Consider the following 17,102-nt stretch of genomic DNA (forward strand, 5'->3'; position numbering starts at 1 on the left):
AGACACAAAAGACCCGAATAGCCAAAGCCGTCTTGAGGGAAAAAAACGGAGCTGGAGGAATCAGACTCCCTGACTTCGGACTCTACTACAAAGCTAGAGTAATCAAGACAATATGGTACTGGCACAAAAAAACAGAAATATAGATCAATGGAACAAGATAGAAAGCCCAGAGATAAACCCACGCACCAATGGTCAACTAATCTACGACAAAGGAGGCAAGGATATACAATGGAGAAAAGACAGTTTCCTCAATAAATGGTGCTGGGAAAACTGGACGGCTACATGTAGAAGAATGAAATTAGAACACTCCTTAACACCATACACAAAAATAAACCCAAAATGGATTAGAGACCTAAGTGTAAGACCGGACACTATAAAACCCTTAGAGGAAAACATAGGAAGAACACTCTATGACATAAATCACAGCAACATCTGAAAAGACAACCCTCAGAGTGGGAGAAAATATTTGCAAACGAATCAACGGACAAAGGATTAATCTCCAAAAATATACAACAGCTCATGCAGCTCAATATTAAGAAAACAAACCCAATCCAAAAATGGGCAGAAGACCTAAATAGACATTTCTCCAAAGACGACATACAGATGGCCAAGAAGCACATGAAAAGCTTCTCAGCATCACTAATTATTAGAGAAATGCAAATCAGAACTACAATGAGGTATCACCTCACACCAGTTAGAATGGGCATTATCAGAAAATCTACAAACAACAAATGCTGGAGAGGGTGTGGAGAACAGGGAACCCTCTTGCACTGTTGGTGGGAATGTAAATTGATACAGCCACTATGGAGAACAGTATGGAGGGTCCTTAAAAATCTAAAAATAGAATTACCATATGACCCAGCAATCCCACTACTGGGCCTGTACCCAGAGAAAACCATAATTCCCAAAGACACGTGCACCCCAATGTTCATTGCAGCACTATTTACAACAGCCAGGTCATGGAAGCAACCTAAATGCCCATCGACAGATGAATGGATAAAGAAGATGTGGCACGTGTATACAATGGAATATCACTCAGCCATAAAAAGGAACGAAACTGGGTCATCTGTAGAGACGTGGATGAATCTAGAGACTGTCATACAGAGTGAAGTAAGTCAGAAAGAGAAAAACAAATTATCGTATATTAACGCATATATGTGGAACCTAGAAAAATGGTACAGATGAACCGGTTTGCAAGGCAGAAATAGAGACACAGATGCAAAGAACAAACGTTATGGACACCAAGGGGGGAAAGTGGCACGGTGGGGTGGTGGTGGGAAGAACTGGGAGACTGGGATTGACATATATACACTAATATGTATAAAATGGATAACTAATAGGAACCTGCTGTATAAAAAATAAATAAAATAAAATTCAAAAAAAAGAATCAATATGAGATGGTGGTAATGTAGAAACAGATAAACAGAACAACAATGGAAGGAAACATAAATGGCATCTTGACCTTCCTTTCAGAATCTTAAAATGCACCTCTAAAAATAGGTATTTTATACCTAAATCCTTAGTTTATGTCATGTTTAATATCCATTAAAGCTCAAAAATTAAATATCAGAAAAATAAATAAATAAAAAGCCTTCCTCCTGGCCTTAATCCTTGGCCTTACTGTGCATTTCACGGTTTACCTACGCGAGGCCAGGTGAGGGAGCCCTGCGGGAGCGGACTGCCTGGGGCTGTTTTCGGTGCTGCTCTAGGGCCCCCTGCTGGTGACTCCACAGACCACCCTCAGCATCCACCCCGACCTCCGACCAGCCCTGGGGAGTGGGGCGTCGCACCCTCCCCACTCTGCAGGTGACCACACTGAGCCTTCAGTGGCCCAGGTGGCTCCCTCAGGGTCTGGGCTGGTGAGTCGTGTGCCTGGGGCCTGGCGGTTGGAGGCTGGATCCCAGCAACCGGCTTCCTGGGACTAAGAGATGACCCTGGGCCCAGCTCTGGACCGGCCGGCCTTCCTCCTCCACCTTTGCTCTCCCTATCGACACGCCCACCCCAGTGGAGCGGGAAGGAGGTGGGTGGGGGAGTGGGCAGCCCGCTGAAGGATGGTTGGCGACAGCTGCTTTGCCACCCGTGGGTGTACCGAGCAGGTGCCCCCGCCGGCCAGCCTGGGCCGATGCCCAGCGGTACCCCCTGCTCCTGCCGGGTGCAGATCCCCTGGAGCCGGGCAGCAGTGGTGCCGCAGTGAGTTCATTAAAACGCGATTTGCCGTTTCCAAGTTCAAGAGGGAAGAAAACCGCAAGCGGGTGTCCCTGGGGTTTTCACTCACCTCCCTGTAGCTCAGCATTTAAATTTTGCAGAACATCCATCAATAATGCATCTGGCTGGCCTGCCCTAGAAAAGCATCAAAGATTCCCGCACCCTGCGCGCTCTCAGCCCTCTCCACGGAGGGCCGCCAGGACACGCAGCCAACGGTGCAGCTTGGACCCCACCATCCCCGCTGCTCCCAGGGCTGGGTCAGCCTGTCCCCGGTGCCGAGGATCACTGCTGGGAGACAGAGCACACCAAGGGCCGGGCCTTCTGCCTGTGTCTGGTTCTCGTGTGCCCAGCCCTCGGGTGTCCGCTCAGGGCCTGAGAACGTACTGGGGACCCACGAGATGGGCCCTGGGGGAGGAGGGGCCCCAAGACTGATGACCTTGTTCACTCAAGCGCATCGAGACTTATCCCAAAAGGCGTGGGGAGTGTGGCCGCCGTGGAAAACTGGCTGCGGGTCCCGGGAAGTTACATGTTGTGACCTCAAGTCCACGGCTAGGCATGCACCCGAGAGAACAGGAACAGGTGTTCTGGCAGGTGCTGTACCTGTGTTCACAGCAGCACCTGTCACGGGGGAAGCAGCCCAGACATCCACCAACAGACGAGGGGATGAGCAAAACGTGGCCTGTCTGTACGGCGGCACATGATGCGGCCGGGAACAGGAGTGACGCACTGACCCCCGCTACAATGCAGATGAACCTCGAAAACGTGGTGCTCAACAAAAGCGGCCAGACCTGCAAAGGCCCACAGGTTGTGGCAAAACGTCCAGAGCACGCCACTCCATCAGGAGGGCAGGTTAGAGGCGGCCACGTGGAAAAGCCCTGGAACAGACAGCGGTGGAGGGTGCACGGCGCTGCAAAGGTGCCAAACGCCACCGAACTGCGCACGTGAACAGGGTGCACTTCGTGGCACCCGAATGACACCTCCAGGTGCCGGCACTACTGCCTCGTGGGGCCCCCAGGGACCTGCAGCCCACGGCCCACCCTGGCGCGGCTCACCCAACTGGTGGGGGCCGGTCCTGCTCTCTGTGTCTGTCTGTCTCCTCCTCTTTCCTTTTTCTCCCTCCTCCTCCCTCCCTCTCCCTCTGCTGGACACAGAGGGATGCTGCACTGCCAGGAATGACCGCTGAGGATCTTATGAGTCTGGAAATCTGGGGAGAAGGTGAGTGTGGAGTGGCCTCGGGGGTGAAGGGCGGGAACACAGGAGGTCCCGTCCGGTCCAGGGAGATGAGGCCACCTCGGTTTCTCCTCCTCGGGGCCCCTCCAGACGACCCACTCCAGGTCACAGACGCAAACACCTGCACTGGGCGGGGAGGGGCAGCGATGGCCGCTCACACACACCTCGCACTTGACCGTGGAGGGGCCGTGCCCCCTGGGTCTGCAAGCCCAGGATTCCGTGGGGCCTGGCCATTTGGGCCTGTGTGTGTGTTGGGGGGACGTCCTGTGCACTGCAGGGTATGGAGCAGCATCCCTGGCCCCCACCCTCCCGATGCCAGAAGCAACCACCCCCCCAGTCGCAGCTGTTACAACCCAAACTGTCCCCAGACATGGCCAATGTTCCTGGGGGGAAATCACCCTGATTGAGAACCACGGCTCTAGGGGAGGAAACAGCCGATAAATAAGCAAAACGTGTCACATCAGATGGTGACAGAGGCTGTGCAGAAAACTAAGGCAGAGAAAAGCAGCAGAGGATGGTGGGGCGTTAGCTTACACAGGGCGACCAGGCGGGCTTCCCTGCCAAGGGGACGCCAGGGTAGCCAGCCGTTGGGTATCTGGGGGAGGGATGCTGTGGGCAGATGGAAGGCCATGCAAAGGCCCTGGGGCAGGGGCTCACTGTGGCCAGGAGGCGGCCAGCAAGCGGGGAAGCGGGCGCTGGAGGGTGGAGAGAGAGCAGGAGCCACGCGGACTCCACTCTGGGGAGACGGGAAGGCACAGGAGGGTTTGAGAAGGCAGCGATGGCCAGATTTGCATGTGGACACGATCGCCTGGCTGCTGACTGAGGACAGACTGTAGGGCGGGGGCGGGGCTCGCAGACCTCCTGGGCGGGTGCCATCCTGGTCTAAGCAGGAGGTGGCGGCAGCTTTGGCCCAGTGCCAGGGTGCGGGTGAGATGTAAAAAAGGAAGAAACAGGGTACCTCGATGGGCCAGCCAGGTGAGTCTGCGGACAGACTCGGCGGGGAGGGGGTTCTGGCCACTGAGGGGTGTGGGGAAGCAGGCTGCCTGCCGGGTCCCACACGTGTCGGTGGCAGAGTGAACATGCAGGGGCGCCCTTCCCTTCTGCCAGGAAGTACACGTGCTCCCTTTCCTTGAGACGCACGGCCCTTCTCCCTCTTTCGTTCCCACTCTTCACTGTGGCTTTTAAGAGAAGCAGGAGCTGGCCTGGGGCCTGGAGCCGCCAGGAGGATGGACCCGGGGCACTGCCAGGCATAGGCCAGCCTCTTGCTGCCTCGGAGAAAGCCAACCTGGCATCCAGAGCCTCTGAACGTTAATCCAGAAATTGGGATTTGTATACAAAAGTCTGCTTAAATGTTGGCCAAGTTTAAACAACAACAACGAGAAGACAATAAGAAAACACACCTTGGGGCTGAATCTGTCTCTAGGCTGCTGGCTTGAGACCCTGTATCTGGCTGACAAGAACAAGCCGAGGGCACGGGTGAAATCCCTGCTCCTGCTTCGTAAGGAACCGGCCACCACGGTATCGCTCAGGAATGGCTCTGGGGCCACGTGGTGTCCGCCGTTGCATCAGGAAAGCAGCCATGTGTGCAACTCAGTGGGCATGGCTGTGTGCAAATAAAACTTTATGTACAAAAACAGCTGCTCAGATGCGGCCGACCCCCAGCCAGCACTGCTCTGCCCTCTGCCCTTCTCGGGAGCCAGGAGGGGTCAGGCTCCTGTGCTGGGACCCCCGTGTCCAGAACCCTCACAGCCCTCGGCTCCTGCCCACTTCAGGGGTCGGAGTTCGTGCCGTCTGCGCTTGTCGTACCTTTGGCTGCACCGTTCCCACTCAGCACGCCCTCACCTTCCTCCTGCACGGCTGCCTGAGCCCTACTCTACCTGCACCAGGTGTAGGGCAGACACAGTGCAAACGTACAGTAAGAGAGTGGCCTCCCCGGGCCCCTGCCCTCCAGCCAGGCCTCCGAGGAAGAGGCAGAGGAGGGGGACGCAAAGGGGCAAGAAAGCCGCGAGGGCTTCCTGGAGAAGGTGGGCAGGTTTGGCTGGGGTTGGGGAGAAGCAGGGGCAAGGTGGCTGACGGCCGGGTGGTCCGGCCAGGGCTCCCATCCCAAGGTCTGACCACCATCCCGCCATCCATGGGGGGCGGCCCCCAGCTGCTCTCATGGGAGGCCCAGCCCTGGACCTGCCTCCAGAGCCCCTCTGCAGCCTGGAGCCATGAGCCCCTGGGGACAGCGCCAGGCCTGCTTCCCCGCCACAGACGCCGCATCCCTGAGCTGATGCTCGAGGACAGATGCAGGTCCCAGCCTGGCTCAGTGAACAGGTGCGGCTGGGAAAGCATCATCTGCAGTCACACTGTGTGCTGGGAGGCCCCAGAAAGCAGATACGGGGCTGAGGGCCTGAGCCGCTCCCAGGCATGCTCTGTGGGCTGCATACATGGCTTTGATGGCTCCGTACCACGTGGAGAGAGTCCAACGGGGAACTCGGCTCAGACAGGGCCTTTCATTTTGCATTTTCCCATCTTTCTTTAAAGGAAACGCTGTCTTCTGCTTTCTCTGGGGCTTATTTCTTCCTGTGATAATGTTAAGTAGAGGCCGGCAGGAGATGGCGTCTGGAACGCCCTGGAAACGGCTGGGAACCAGATGTGCTGGAGGCAGTGCCCGCGTGTGCTCTGGGCGCTCACGTCTCTGCTGGGGAAGTCCTCAGCGCAGCTGCAGCCCCGGCACTGGTGTCCGGGCACTTATACCCTGGTCACCTGAGACACTGCCCTGCACCATCTCAGTGGTTAAAACTCTCCCTGAAAGATGCCGAGAGAAGAGCCCAGCGGGATTCTTCCGGAACGTCCTGCCCCTTGGAGCTCAGGACTCCGCGTTTGCGAGACCGTCCTGAGTCAGGAGACCCTCAGATGGCCGGGCGAGGCCAGTCTCAGAGGGAAGTTGGAGGCCCAAGACCTTCCTTGGGCTACTTCTCTCCTTCCCTCTATTCTCTTTTGGGGGCGAGCAATGACTTCAGGGGTGAGACCCCAACGTGAGGCGGGTCAGTGGCGCATTTGCTTCAGTCGGTGATTTTTTTCTCTGAGACCACAAAGCCGCACCTGGTGTCTCAAAAGCAGCGTTCGGTAAACGTGATTCAAGAATCGGCCAGTGGGACACACTGAACCCCGCCTGCTCCACGACCACCGCGGCCCCCTACCTCCCAACCCCTGATACAGTCTTACAAAGAGCTCATTTTCTAGGAAAGCACATTTTCGGAATTTCCCACGTGGCCTGTCCCGCTGCTTCTCGGGAAGCAAGGGGGCGACGCCTGTCTTGCCACCGAAGGACCACTTTCCCCCTGAGCTGGGTCACGGGAGTAAATGAGCTGAAGTGGGCCGTGGCCGTGGTAGTCCTCGGCCCTGGGACGAAGCCGTCTTATCACTCACTGCTCTCCGTGACATCATTTCATCTGATCACCACGTAGGCTGGAGACTCGCGAAAAATATAGAAAGTGTCGGCTTTGCTTTCTTAACAGTCCTGTGAACCATGAGATCGTGAATTCGGCCCGCCCTTGTCTGGGACAAGTGTCAAGAAGGTGGGCAGCCCGCAGCTAGCGGGCTCAAGGACAGAGCAGGACGGGCCCCCTCCCGTGGGCAAACTTCACCGGGGACCACGAGGAAGTGGGTCTGAGGACAGCGGTGGCTCCAGGGAGGTCACACAGCAGAGACACCCGCCGCCCCACCAGAGCACCTCCGATGACATGACACGAGAGACACTCAGCCACTCCCGTATCATCCCAGGCTCTCCTGACATCCTAATCATGTAGAAACGCTCAATTTACATAGGGCTGCCTAATTAGACACGGCAGCAATTATGTCTGTGGATTTTCCCCTTCCTAACGATGAGTTACTCTGCTGGTTCTGAAATAAGTGTCTGCAGGGTTTCCCCCCAGAGATGCTTCTGTTCACAGGGCAGGGCATCAGCGTCCCTCAGAGAGAGAAGAGAGGTGCTGTCTACGGCCCTTTGCGCGTCTGGTCGCGTGGATGTCCAGCCAAAGGCACGGAAGCTGAGGCGCTGGCCGCGTGGGGGAACCACGTGGGAAGGATGCGGCAGGCTGCGTTCCAGCTCACAAGGAGCCTTCGGGGCGCCCGGCGTGGCCTCATCCCCAAACACACAGTGCGGCCCCGCAACGTCTGTTTCCGAGTCAAGACACGCTGGCCGCTGCCAGCCAGAGGGGCCCAGCGTCCCACCCACGGGAGCAGCTCAAGGCAGAAGGTGGACAATACAGTGGATGGTGTCCCCAGCGTCTGGACACTGGCTGCCCCAGAGGGCTTGTCTTGAGTGCAGTTAGTAACGAGGGTGCATGGCACACAGCGGGTACTCAGTTAACATCACCTTGCTCCCTCCCTCTCCCCGCCACCCACATGGACGCACATCTCCTCGGGGGAGGCTTTCAGCGAGCCCCCCACACCTATCCTCCAGCCCACCCCACTGCTTGGCTCCAAGCCCCAGGCCGCCGTCCCCAGCTCCCACTGGTCCTGGGTCCCTGCGTGGCCCCAGACAGGCCGGGCGCGGCCCCTCCCTCTGGGCCCCCAAGCCTCCAGCTCACCCGTCCACACCGTCTCCTCGTGCTAACCTCGTCTGACCTGGGCCCTGGGGACTGAGCCGTGTCTCCGCCCCTGCCCGTGTCTCTCTTGCCCCTCAACTGGAGCTGGGGACGCTGGCCACTCGCCTCGGATCACGTGCTCCCTTACGGGGACGCCGCCCCAAGAGCGGGAGGCAGAGGTGCTGGGAGAGAGATCCACGCACGTGACATGGGCCACGCGGGCCCACAGGAGGCGCTTCTGTTCCCAGGGAGTGTCACACGCACACTCAGCAGCTGGGCCTCCTTTCCACTGGCCACTCCAGGGTCCATGGACCGTCTGAGATTCCCAAAGCCTGGACACGGATCCCCCCCTGGTACTTGGGACAGTTTTGAGGGTGCATCCAAGTGGCGAGAAGTCAGACGGACTCACAGTGGGAGATGGTTCCCGCTTCAATTCTGGGCCAGGAAGAGCTCAGTCTGGGGCCAGTGTTACGGGAGGTTAGCCCTCCTTATGGAGACTGAGAGAGAGGAAGGGGTGGGGGAAGAAGGGAGGGAGGGGGGAGGCCTAGGGTTCAGATCTCGGAAAGGACACACTGGCGGGCGGAATCTCACACACCCCGCGCCCCCCGCGCCCACCCCCCTGCCCCAGCCAGCAGCCCAGCGCAGGCTGAGGGCAGGGAGCCGCCTGCGTTCAAATGCCAGCCTTCCCTTCCTCGCTGTGTGAGTCTGGGCAAGCTTCCTTCCTCTCTGTGCCTCGTCTTATCCATAAACAGAGACCACACTGAAGCACCTGGATTCCTGAGCAGAAAGAGGAGAGGCGGCCGGCTGAGGCGGGAGGGGACCCCTGGGCACGTGTCCAGGTCTGGGACAAGCAGTGCCGTCCCCGCTGGAGCAGGGCCCTCATGGCAGCGGTGGCGCCAACAGCTCCCACTTCTCAAGCAGCTTCGATGCACCAGGCACGGAGCCCAGCCTCAGGCCTGGCCCGGCCCCCCGAGCCCGTGGCAGGAGGGAACCCCCAGCAGAGGAGACAAGCCCACACGGTGTCTCCCCTGCGCTGGGCTCTGCAGGAACTGGGCCGGTTCAGCGAGAGCAGAGTCAGGGAGGCCTCCCTGAGGAGGTGACGTCTGGTGAGAAGATGGGAAGGACCAGACGGCCGGAGAGGGGAGGGCTCGAGGCTGAAGGCTGCATGGTCGGGGGCAGGCCACGGGGCGGCGGGGCCGAGGCTGCTGAGGAGCTCGGGCGCCGGGGCCTCAGAGCGCTGGTCCTGCCCGCCACCCTCCCCCGCTCCCTCTGTCCGGGGCTGTCCCTTCCCGCTGGGCCCTCCCAGGCTGCCCACCCCAAGCCCAAGGCCTCGTGGCGCAGCGGGGAAAGCGGCCCGGAGGAGCGGCCAGCAGCTGTCTCGCGATCATCGCAGCCCCCGGTCCGCGGACGCGCTAATTAGTACAGACAGCTTGACCCTGAGATCCAGCAACCACCTGCTCTGGGGGGAGGTGGGTGCACAGCTGGCCTGACTGGCCCAGCGGCCGCCCCAAAGGAGAGGCCAGGCCTCTGGGCGGGACCGCACTGGGTGGAGGCTGGAGGACGGAGGACGCAGGGTGGAGCCAGGCGCCATCCGGGCTGCTTCCGCCCACTCGGCGGGGCCGGTCCCGGAGCACCTGCCGGTCCCTCTGGCGCCGGGCAGCCAGGTGCCGCGCGGGGGCGCAGGGCGAGGAGGGGGCAGGAAGGTCACCGCTGGAGCAGGAGGAAGGTCCACGCGATTTTGCAGCGACCAAGAGCCTGAGACAGGGGGTGGCTCTGGAGGTCCCGGGTCTGCTTTAAGTGAGGGACGAGGTCAGGGTGAGGGTGGGCCTTGGCAGCGGGCAGGCTGGAGGAGGCCACCAGGTTCCCTCAAGTGAGGGTGCACTGCCCGGCACACCCACCGCGATGTTCCGTGTCCTCCGGTGTCCGCGGAGCAGGTGTTCTGGTTCGTTCCCGGGGAAGGAGGGGCCTCCGACGGCCGAGCGCGTGCTATGGCTCCCCCTCCAGGGCGAGTCGTGTCGTGGTGACAGCCCCGGCCACACTGACGGGACCTGATGGCTCGCCCAGCCGGGCAGGGCCCTCGCACGTCACGTCCGCCCGCCCGGCCAGCTTCCCCTGATCTGCAGGCCCGGCTCTCGGGGACCCTGTAGCCTGTCAGCTCCTCCCTGTGGCACCGAGGAGGAGGGATCGCCCACCGGGCCCAGGGTGGGGCGGCTGCCTCAGGCTAGGGTGCCGGACGAGGCAAAGAAAACCAGGGACCGCTCAGTTCTATGTAACTTCACACAAACAACTGACAAGTTTTGGTATGGATATGTCCCATGCAATATTTGGGACACGCTTGCAGGAAACACGATCTGTGTTTGTCTGCAGCTCAGATCTAGCTGGGTGGCCTGTGTTTTACCTGGCAGGGTGGAGCCTCTCCTGGGGTGCCCCCTGGGAAGGGTTAAGAATCCAGGTTGCCGGGGGCAGGCATGGGGTTAAGAGATGCATTTCAGGGATGCGTTCCTCCAGCCTCAGGACGGCACACGCCTCACCCAGGTGGCACGCATGTTCCCATTTCTGCGCTGAGGAAAACGAAGCTTCCTCATGGCTAAACAGTGCTGACCATTATGGAAGGAGCTGGGGGTGTCCACGGGTGGCCCCAAGGCTGGATGAGACCCACAGATGTGTGACATTTGCCTTGCACAGGATTAAAAAAAAAATGCCAACCTGAAGCCTTCCCCGCTGTCTGCTCCACTAAGGCCCTGGTGGGACAGACCCTCCCCAGGCCTCGCCACCCCTCCCCTCACGCCCCAGCGTGAATTCTGGCCCCTGTTGGCGTCCAGAGTTTCCAGCCCCAGCACCAGGGGTGGGCCTGGGCCCCGGGGGCCGCGCCTCTCTTGAGCTCCCGAGACCCTGGGGCCCCGGGCAATTAAGAGCCCCTGCAGCCTTGCCTTTCTCATCTGGAAAGAAATGCTACTACTGGAATTTCCCCCCAGGGCGGTTTCAAGGACTAAGATGTGATAACGTGCGTTCGGTGCCTAGCCCACACTGACCTTCCGTGGGGCCCCTGGGGCGCCCCGGTGTCTAGAACAGGCTCTGCCCACGGCGGGAGCTCGGCACATGCTTACGAAAGGATGGAAAATGAGTAGCAGAAATGCCCACGAAACGCTGGCGGTACTCCTCCTCCCACCGCTCCTGGCTGGCGGTCCCTCCCTCCGCACCTGCTGGTTTGCTCATAAATAAATGCAAACCGGGAACGGCCCGCACCCCACCTGCTCAGGGAAGCAGGGGCGCCGCAGCCAGAGCCGCCCTGCGTCTTCGGAACCGGCAGTTTCTCCAAGCCTTCTGAGGTGGGGCCTCTCCCTGCTCTGCAGACTTCCAGAAGGGTCCTCTGGGTGCTGCCCCTTTGTCCTCTAGACAGAGGCCCCAGAAACGCCTCTTTCCTTCTCCAGGGCCCGACCTCGCAGCCAGGCTCCCAGCAGAGCTGTGCAGGCGAGCTGCTCTTTATCTCTAACGGCGGGCTGGGTGCTCAGGGCCCGCGGGCTGGGTACCGCCCGCTCCCTGCCTCTCTGTTTCCTGAACCTGAAGTCCACACTCATCAAGCAATGAACAGAAGCTCTTTAGAGGTGGCGGAGGCCCGCTGAGGCTGTGCCGGGCAGGGCGTGGGGAGCTGCCTGCGTGGGAGGTGGACAAGCCCCTCTGCTGCCGGGATCTTGGACTTCTGGTCTCCAGAACTGTCAGAGGCTACATTTTCTTTGTTAGGACAGCCCTGGGACACTCATACAACTCCCTTCCCGGGACAGGACAGGGACATCCCTGATGCTCCACCCCCCGCCCCTGCCCTCTGTGGACGGTACGTGATGCTCTTTCTTTATAACCCACGCCACTGCCTGAATTCATTTATCTCGTGGGGACTAATCCCTCTTGCCCGTTTCTCCCTCCTGCAAAGTGAGCCCCACGCGAGCAAGGACACCACTCGCCCTGTTTACTGCTGTCTGCCCAGCACCCTCGGCAGTTTCTAGCACAAAGTCAGTGCTCAGTGAAAGCTTTTGATCGAAAGGAGGAGCCTGCTGAGTGGGATCTGTGATTGCTCGGAACCAGTCAGACGTCTGGTGTGCAGCGTTCAGGAAAAGCGGGTCCTTAGTCCCAAAGAGAAGAAAATATGATTGATTCTATCAGCCTCCAAGGCTCAGAGCAAGGCCACCCCTTCTGAGAAGCCTCCCCTGATTTCTCCATCGTTAGCTCCATTCATCTCACAACACCACCTTGTGGACACAATCCACTGCCTCCACACATGATCCACTGCATATACATGTGATCCACTGCCAACACACATGATCCACCGCATGTACACGTGATCTACTGCATATACACATGCGACCCACCGCCTACACACGCGATCCACTGCAGCACATCCACTTAGGTTCTGCTCCCCACCCCTGGCCCTGGGGGCAGCCACCGTCTAACCATCTCCACATCCCCTATGCCTCACACAGCACTCTATCCCCACATCTGCTAAGTGAGGAAGCAGTAGGCGCGGCACTTGCTCATGTTCAGGGGTCACCGTGCCCAAGTTCAGCCTTAACCCTGGACCTCAGACAGGAATTTCCTTGGAGCAATGCTTCCAAAGCTGACCATGGAGAAGGACGTGTGCATGCGTCTGCGAGAGCGTGTGTGAGTGTCTGCATTCACGCACAGGCCCCGGTCACACCACACTGCTCTCCCGAAAGGTGTGAAGACACCCTGGGTGAGGCTAGAGCCTGGAGAAACACTGTGGTACCGTCTTCTGGGGGCAATGGGGATGCCCTCCCTCCCGGAGGTCAGGGGCCCGGGGTGGGGAGAGACGGGGGACGGTTCGCCTCCCTGACGGCCCACCCCATGTGGCGTCACTCTCCCCTCCGAGGGACCGCCTCCCTAGCTGAGGGCAGCAGAGGCTTCTAGAAGCCGGACGGAGCAGCTCCTCATTCCAGGGGCCAACTGCAGGGCCCTGTCCGGGCCAAGCAGGCGCCCACGGTCCCGGGGAGGGTCCTGGGGCCTTGCTGGATCCTCTGGTACATGAGATGGGGGTCCTGGGTCCGCCCGAGGCCTGCTCTGAGCCCTGGGGGTTCTGGCCCACCTCCCCCATCGCACAACTCCACTGACACGCGTCCCCGAAGACGTATTTACACTGTGCAACTTAAGCCCCGCCGGGCACTGTCCCTGCCAAGCCTCGCCCAGGTAGGACCACGTGGCCCAGTGCCTGGAGACACCCTGCTGTGCCCAGCGGGAAAGGTCCCCCCGCCCCGGCGGCGGCGGCAGCACCAGCGACCCCCCACCGACCCGCCCCACGGCGGCCTCCTCACCTCTCGGTCCAGGCCGGCCGCCACCGTCACGATGTCCCCTGTCTCGCTGTTGATGGTGAACATGTTCTGGGAGGGGCTCTGCGGGGTCTGGGTCACGATCCGGTAGCGCACCATCCCATTGGCCGTGGTGCCGTCGTCGGCGTCGCTGGCTGTGACCGTCATCACGTAGGTGCCTGGAACAGAGACGGCAGCGCACGTGGGACTCGCCGGCCACACCCGCCGCGGCCCCGCGCCCGCACCCCGGCAGACGTCAGCCGGGACCACGCCTCCCCGGAGGCTGCACGTGGTGCGAGTCCTTCCCCTCCCACGGGCCGGAGGCCTGCCAGGCCCTGGGAAGCGCACCTGTGCCTCCCAGCCCCACGCACTCCTGCAGAACCACCGGCGGGTTTCTGGCCCAGCTCAAGTCCGCTCTGAGGTCATCAGCGGGCAGAGAGACCGAGGCCCTGGAGGAGGGGACGCCGCCTGGGGACAGCGGAGCCAGCGATTCTGGCTCAAAGCCCAGCACTCTCCCTCCTGAGCCACACGGCCCAGGGCGCTGGCCGGCAGCGTTTGCCGAGGATCCAGATCCCACGCGGAGGACGGCACGGCCGCGACTTGGCACGTGGTAAAAAAAACAGGGCTGGGTATACAGAAGGGGCATAACAGGCACTTGAGGAAGCTAAGTGAGAAGAGCCCCCTCAGGAGGGAGCTGTGCACACGGGGCGCAGGGGCAGATGGAGTAGTAAATCCAGGGTGCGCGTGGACACGTGGTCACCCGCACCTCCAAGCCCGGGGGGTGAGCCGCCCACGCCATTTCCCATCCACACGCCAGGGTTGAGGTCCGCAGGGGACGCTCCGGCACGGTCCCCTGGCTCCTGAGAGTGGCACGTGGGGCTCCTACTGGCATCCTCCCTTCCCCACGGCGGGAGGCCCTGGTTGGACGGCACACCCCTCCCCTGGCCACAGTGATCGGGTCCACGGTGGGCACCTTACCCAGTCAGAGCCTGTGATCAAGGCGGAGGTGCTTGCCGGGGTTACTGGGAAAACAGCGTACTGTCCCTGCCGCTGGCCTTGGTTGGGTCAGCGTGTGAGGCTGGGGCTGTGGTCACTTTGTGCCACATGGAAGGAAAGTGAAGGACAGGGTCATCTCGGAGGAAACAAAACCAAGAGGGGCTCGGGTGACCACCTTTTACCGGGCAGCCTCTGGGTCAGCGGCACCTGAAGCTGTTGCCTCTATACTTAAAAAAATTAAGGCTTCTTTTATAAAGAGGTTTTAGGTTCACAGCAAAACTGAGGAGAAGGTACCTTACAGACTCTTTGTGTACCTGAACCGATATAGTCCCCTTCTTGCCTTATGTCATTTTAGTTTGAGCTTTTGTCGCTTGCAACCCAGAGTTCTGACGGGCACAGGCTCCCGGCCCTGTGACTGTCCCTGGAGTCTTGGGCATGGGGCCTTAGTCCTGATCGCCACGTCCTTCGTTCAGCTCTACGCTCCCAGGTTGGAACAGTGTGCTGTCCAGGGCCCACAGGGTGACGGAGTGTGGACACCATCCTCCACTGGGTCCTTTCTTGGGGGGTGCTGGCTTAAGCTGAGACTGAACTGGGCTGGGGGCTTGGCTGTGCAGCTGGGCCTCCAGGCCTGTTGGGATCCAAGGTGGTGACGGGTGGGTGTTTTAGTCATCAAACATGCACTGGGCACCTGCTCTGGGCCAGCACGGCGCTAGGAACTGGGCAGACAGTGGTGGAGACACTTTCGTGGTCCGGGCAGGGAGCCTTTTCCAAATCCTACCAGTGTTCTGGCTGCGCGGATGTGTGTGCAAAGCAGGTCCTCCTGCCTTCCCACGTCCAACCCCACCGCAAGCAGCGAGGGCCTGACTGGGAATTGGCTTTAGCTTTCAGCTTTTACTGAATAAATGCTTCTCAAAGCAAATGCATTTTATACAACGGAAAGGAAAGCAAACAGAGAGAGGAAAGTGGAAATCTGTTTACAGGGCATAGGTTTTCTATTCTCATCCACCAACCAGAGAGGAATGGGCCCAGGACCAGACTTTTCACACTGAAAGGGCGGGAAGTCCCAGCCTGGGCGGGCTGGGACGCTGCAGGAAGCGAGGGCCCAGGAGCTCCAGGCCCACAGCGCCTCCCTACCCCCACTTGTTCAATCCACAGATTTACATAGTTTTTATCAAAATGTAATTCACGCACCAGAAAATTCACCCTTTTAAAGTGCACAAGTCAGTGCGTTTTAGTAGATTCACAAAGTCGTGCAATTGTCAATAGAGCGTATCTAACTCCAGAACATTCTGTCACCCCCAAAGAAACCTGTATCTGTTAAGAGTCGCTCCCAGGACTTCCCTGGTGGTCCAGGAGGTAAAACTCCACACTCCCAGTGCAGGGGGCCTGGGTTCGATCCCAGGTTGGGGAACTAGATCCTGCATGCCTGCTGCAACTAAGAGTCCACATGCTGCAACAAAGAAGTCTGCATACCGCATGCTGCAACGAGGATCCTGCGTGCCGCAACTAAGACCCGGCACGGCATGCACGCATGCATGCATGAATGAATGAATGAATAAATGAGTTGCTCCCCATCCTCCTCCCCAGCCCCCAGCAATGCTGATCTACTTTCTGCCTCCAGATTGGCCTTTTCTGAACACAGCTTATAAATGGAATCATATACTACGCGGCCTTTGTGTCTGCGTCTTTCACGAAGCCTAACGTTTTCAAGGTTCACTCCTTTTTACGGCTGAATGACATTCCAGTGTGTGGGGATACTCAGCCCACGCTGACTGAGTGAGCACTTGCTGTATGCAGACACCAGGCTCTGTGTTCAGGACGTAGGAAGAGAACAGGCAGACAGACAAGGTCCCACCCCTACCATGCCAGTGAGGACAGACAGAACAAACAGGGAGACACAGATCATCGCCAGCTGTGGTAAGTCCTTGGAAGGGGGAAGAACGCTCGCATGAATGAATATGTAGAAAAATGAGGTACGTGGGGTGCAACGGAGGAAGCAGGGATGACCTGAGGGATGGGGCTGGTGGGGTAGGGAGGGGATGGGGGGGTACTCTGGGCAGGAGGCCAAGGCCCTGGGGCAGAGAAGAGCCCCAAACGTTTGAGGAACCGGGGAAAGGGGGCATGTGATGGGGCTGGAGGTGGGCTGGGCCCACGGCAAGGATTCTGGACTTTATTCTAAGATCACAGGGCAGTATTTTCATCAGGAGAGTGGGTCAAAGTTATGTTTTGAAGACACACAGAGAACACAGACTGCATGCAGCCAGGAGTGCGGGGGGCAAGGGTGGGTAGTGAGAATGCTCACTCATTCACTGGATTGCATGGAGAACTGGTTGCAATCAGTCCAAGATGTTGCAAACCCACCCTTCACACAGGCGTCACAGTACGTGTTTGTTCAGCCAAGACCCGCCACTGACCTTGTGAGCTGCGTAGTTCTACACCAGTCGTGAAATAGAAGTTCTATTTATCTACACAGATCTTGCCAAATGAGTGTAGCTTTCAGCAAGAACAGAGATTTTTAGATCTTGGGGGAAGTTTTTACCTATAAGTCTAAATTCCTGTTTTTCCACTTGAATTTCGTATTCCTCTTCCCTGCTCTATCAACACCGGCCTTTGTTAGTCTTTTTCTCCAGCTCCCTTTCCAGCCCTGCTGTGGTACAGGGTTTAAATGGCAAGGTGGTTCTAGAAGAACTGCCTACAGAGTGTTTTTGTTTGTTTGTTTGTTTTTGTGGTACGCGGGCCTCTCACTGTTGTGGCCTCTCCCGTTGCGGAGCACAGGCTCCGG

The 17,102-nt window shown here is 59.0% G+C and overlaps 1 protein-coding gene across 4 annotated transcripts in view; it reads right to left on the reverse strand.

The window, feature by feature from the left end:
• The window catches only part of CDH4 (cadherin 4), a 557,331-nt gene that overhangs the window by 47,879 nt on the left and 492,350 nt on the right, over positions 1-17,102 (reverse strand). For all 4 annotated transcript variants that reach the window (XM_024128443.2, XM_028499091.1, XM_028499089.1 and 1 more), the window contains exon 7: positions 13,331-13,503. In XM_024128443.2, coding sequence (XP_023984211.1) covers positions 13,331-13,503 — 173 coding nt within the window. The remainder of the gene's footprint in view (positions 1-13,330; positions 13,504-17,102) is intronic.

Source organism: Physeter macrocephalus, chromosome 14 (assembly GCF_002837175.3).
Source record: "Physeter macrocephalus isolate SW-GA chromosome 14, ASM283717v5, whole genome shotgun sequence".
Lineage (NCBI taxonomy): Eukaryota > Metazoa > Chordata > Mammalia > Artiodactyla > Physeteridae > Physeter > Physeter macrocephalus.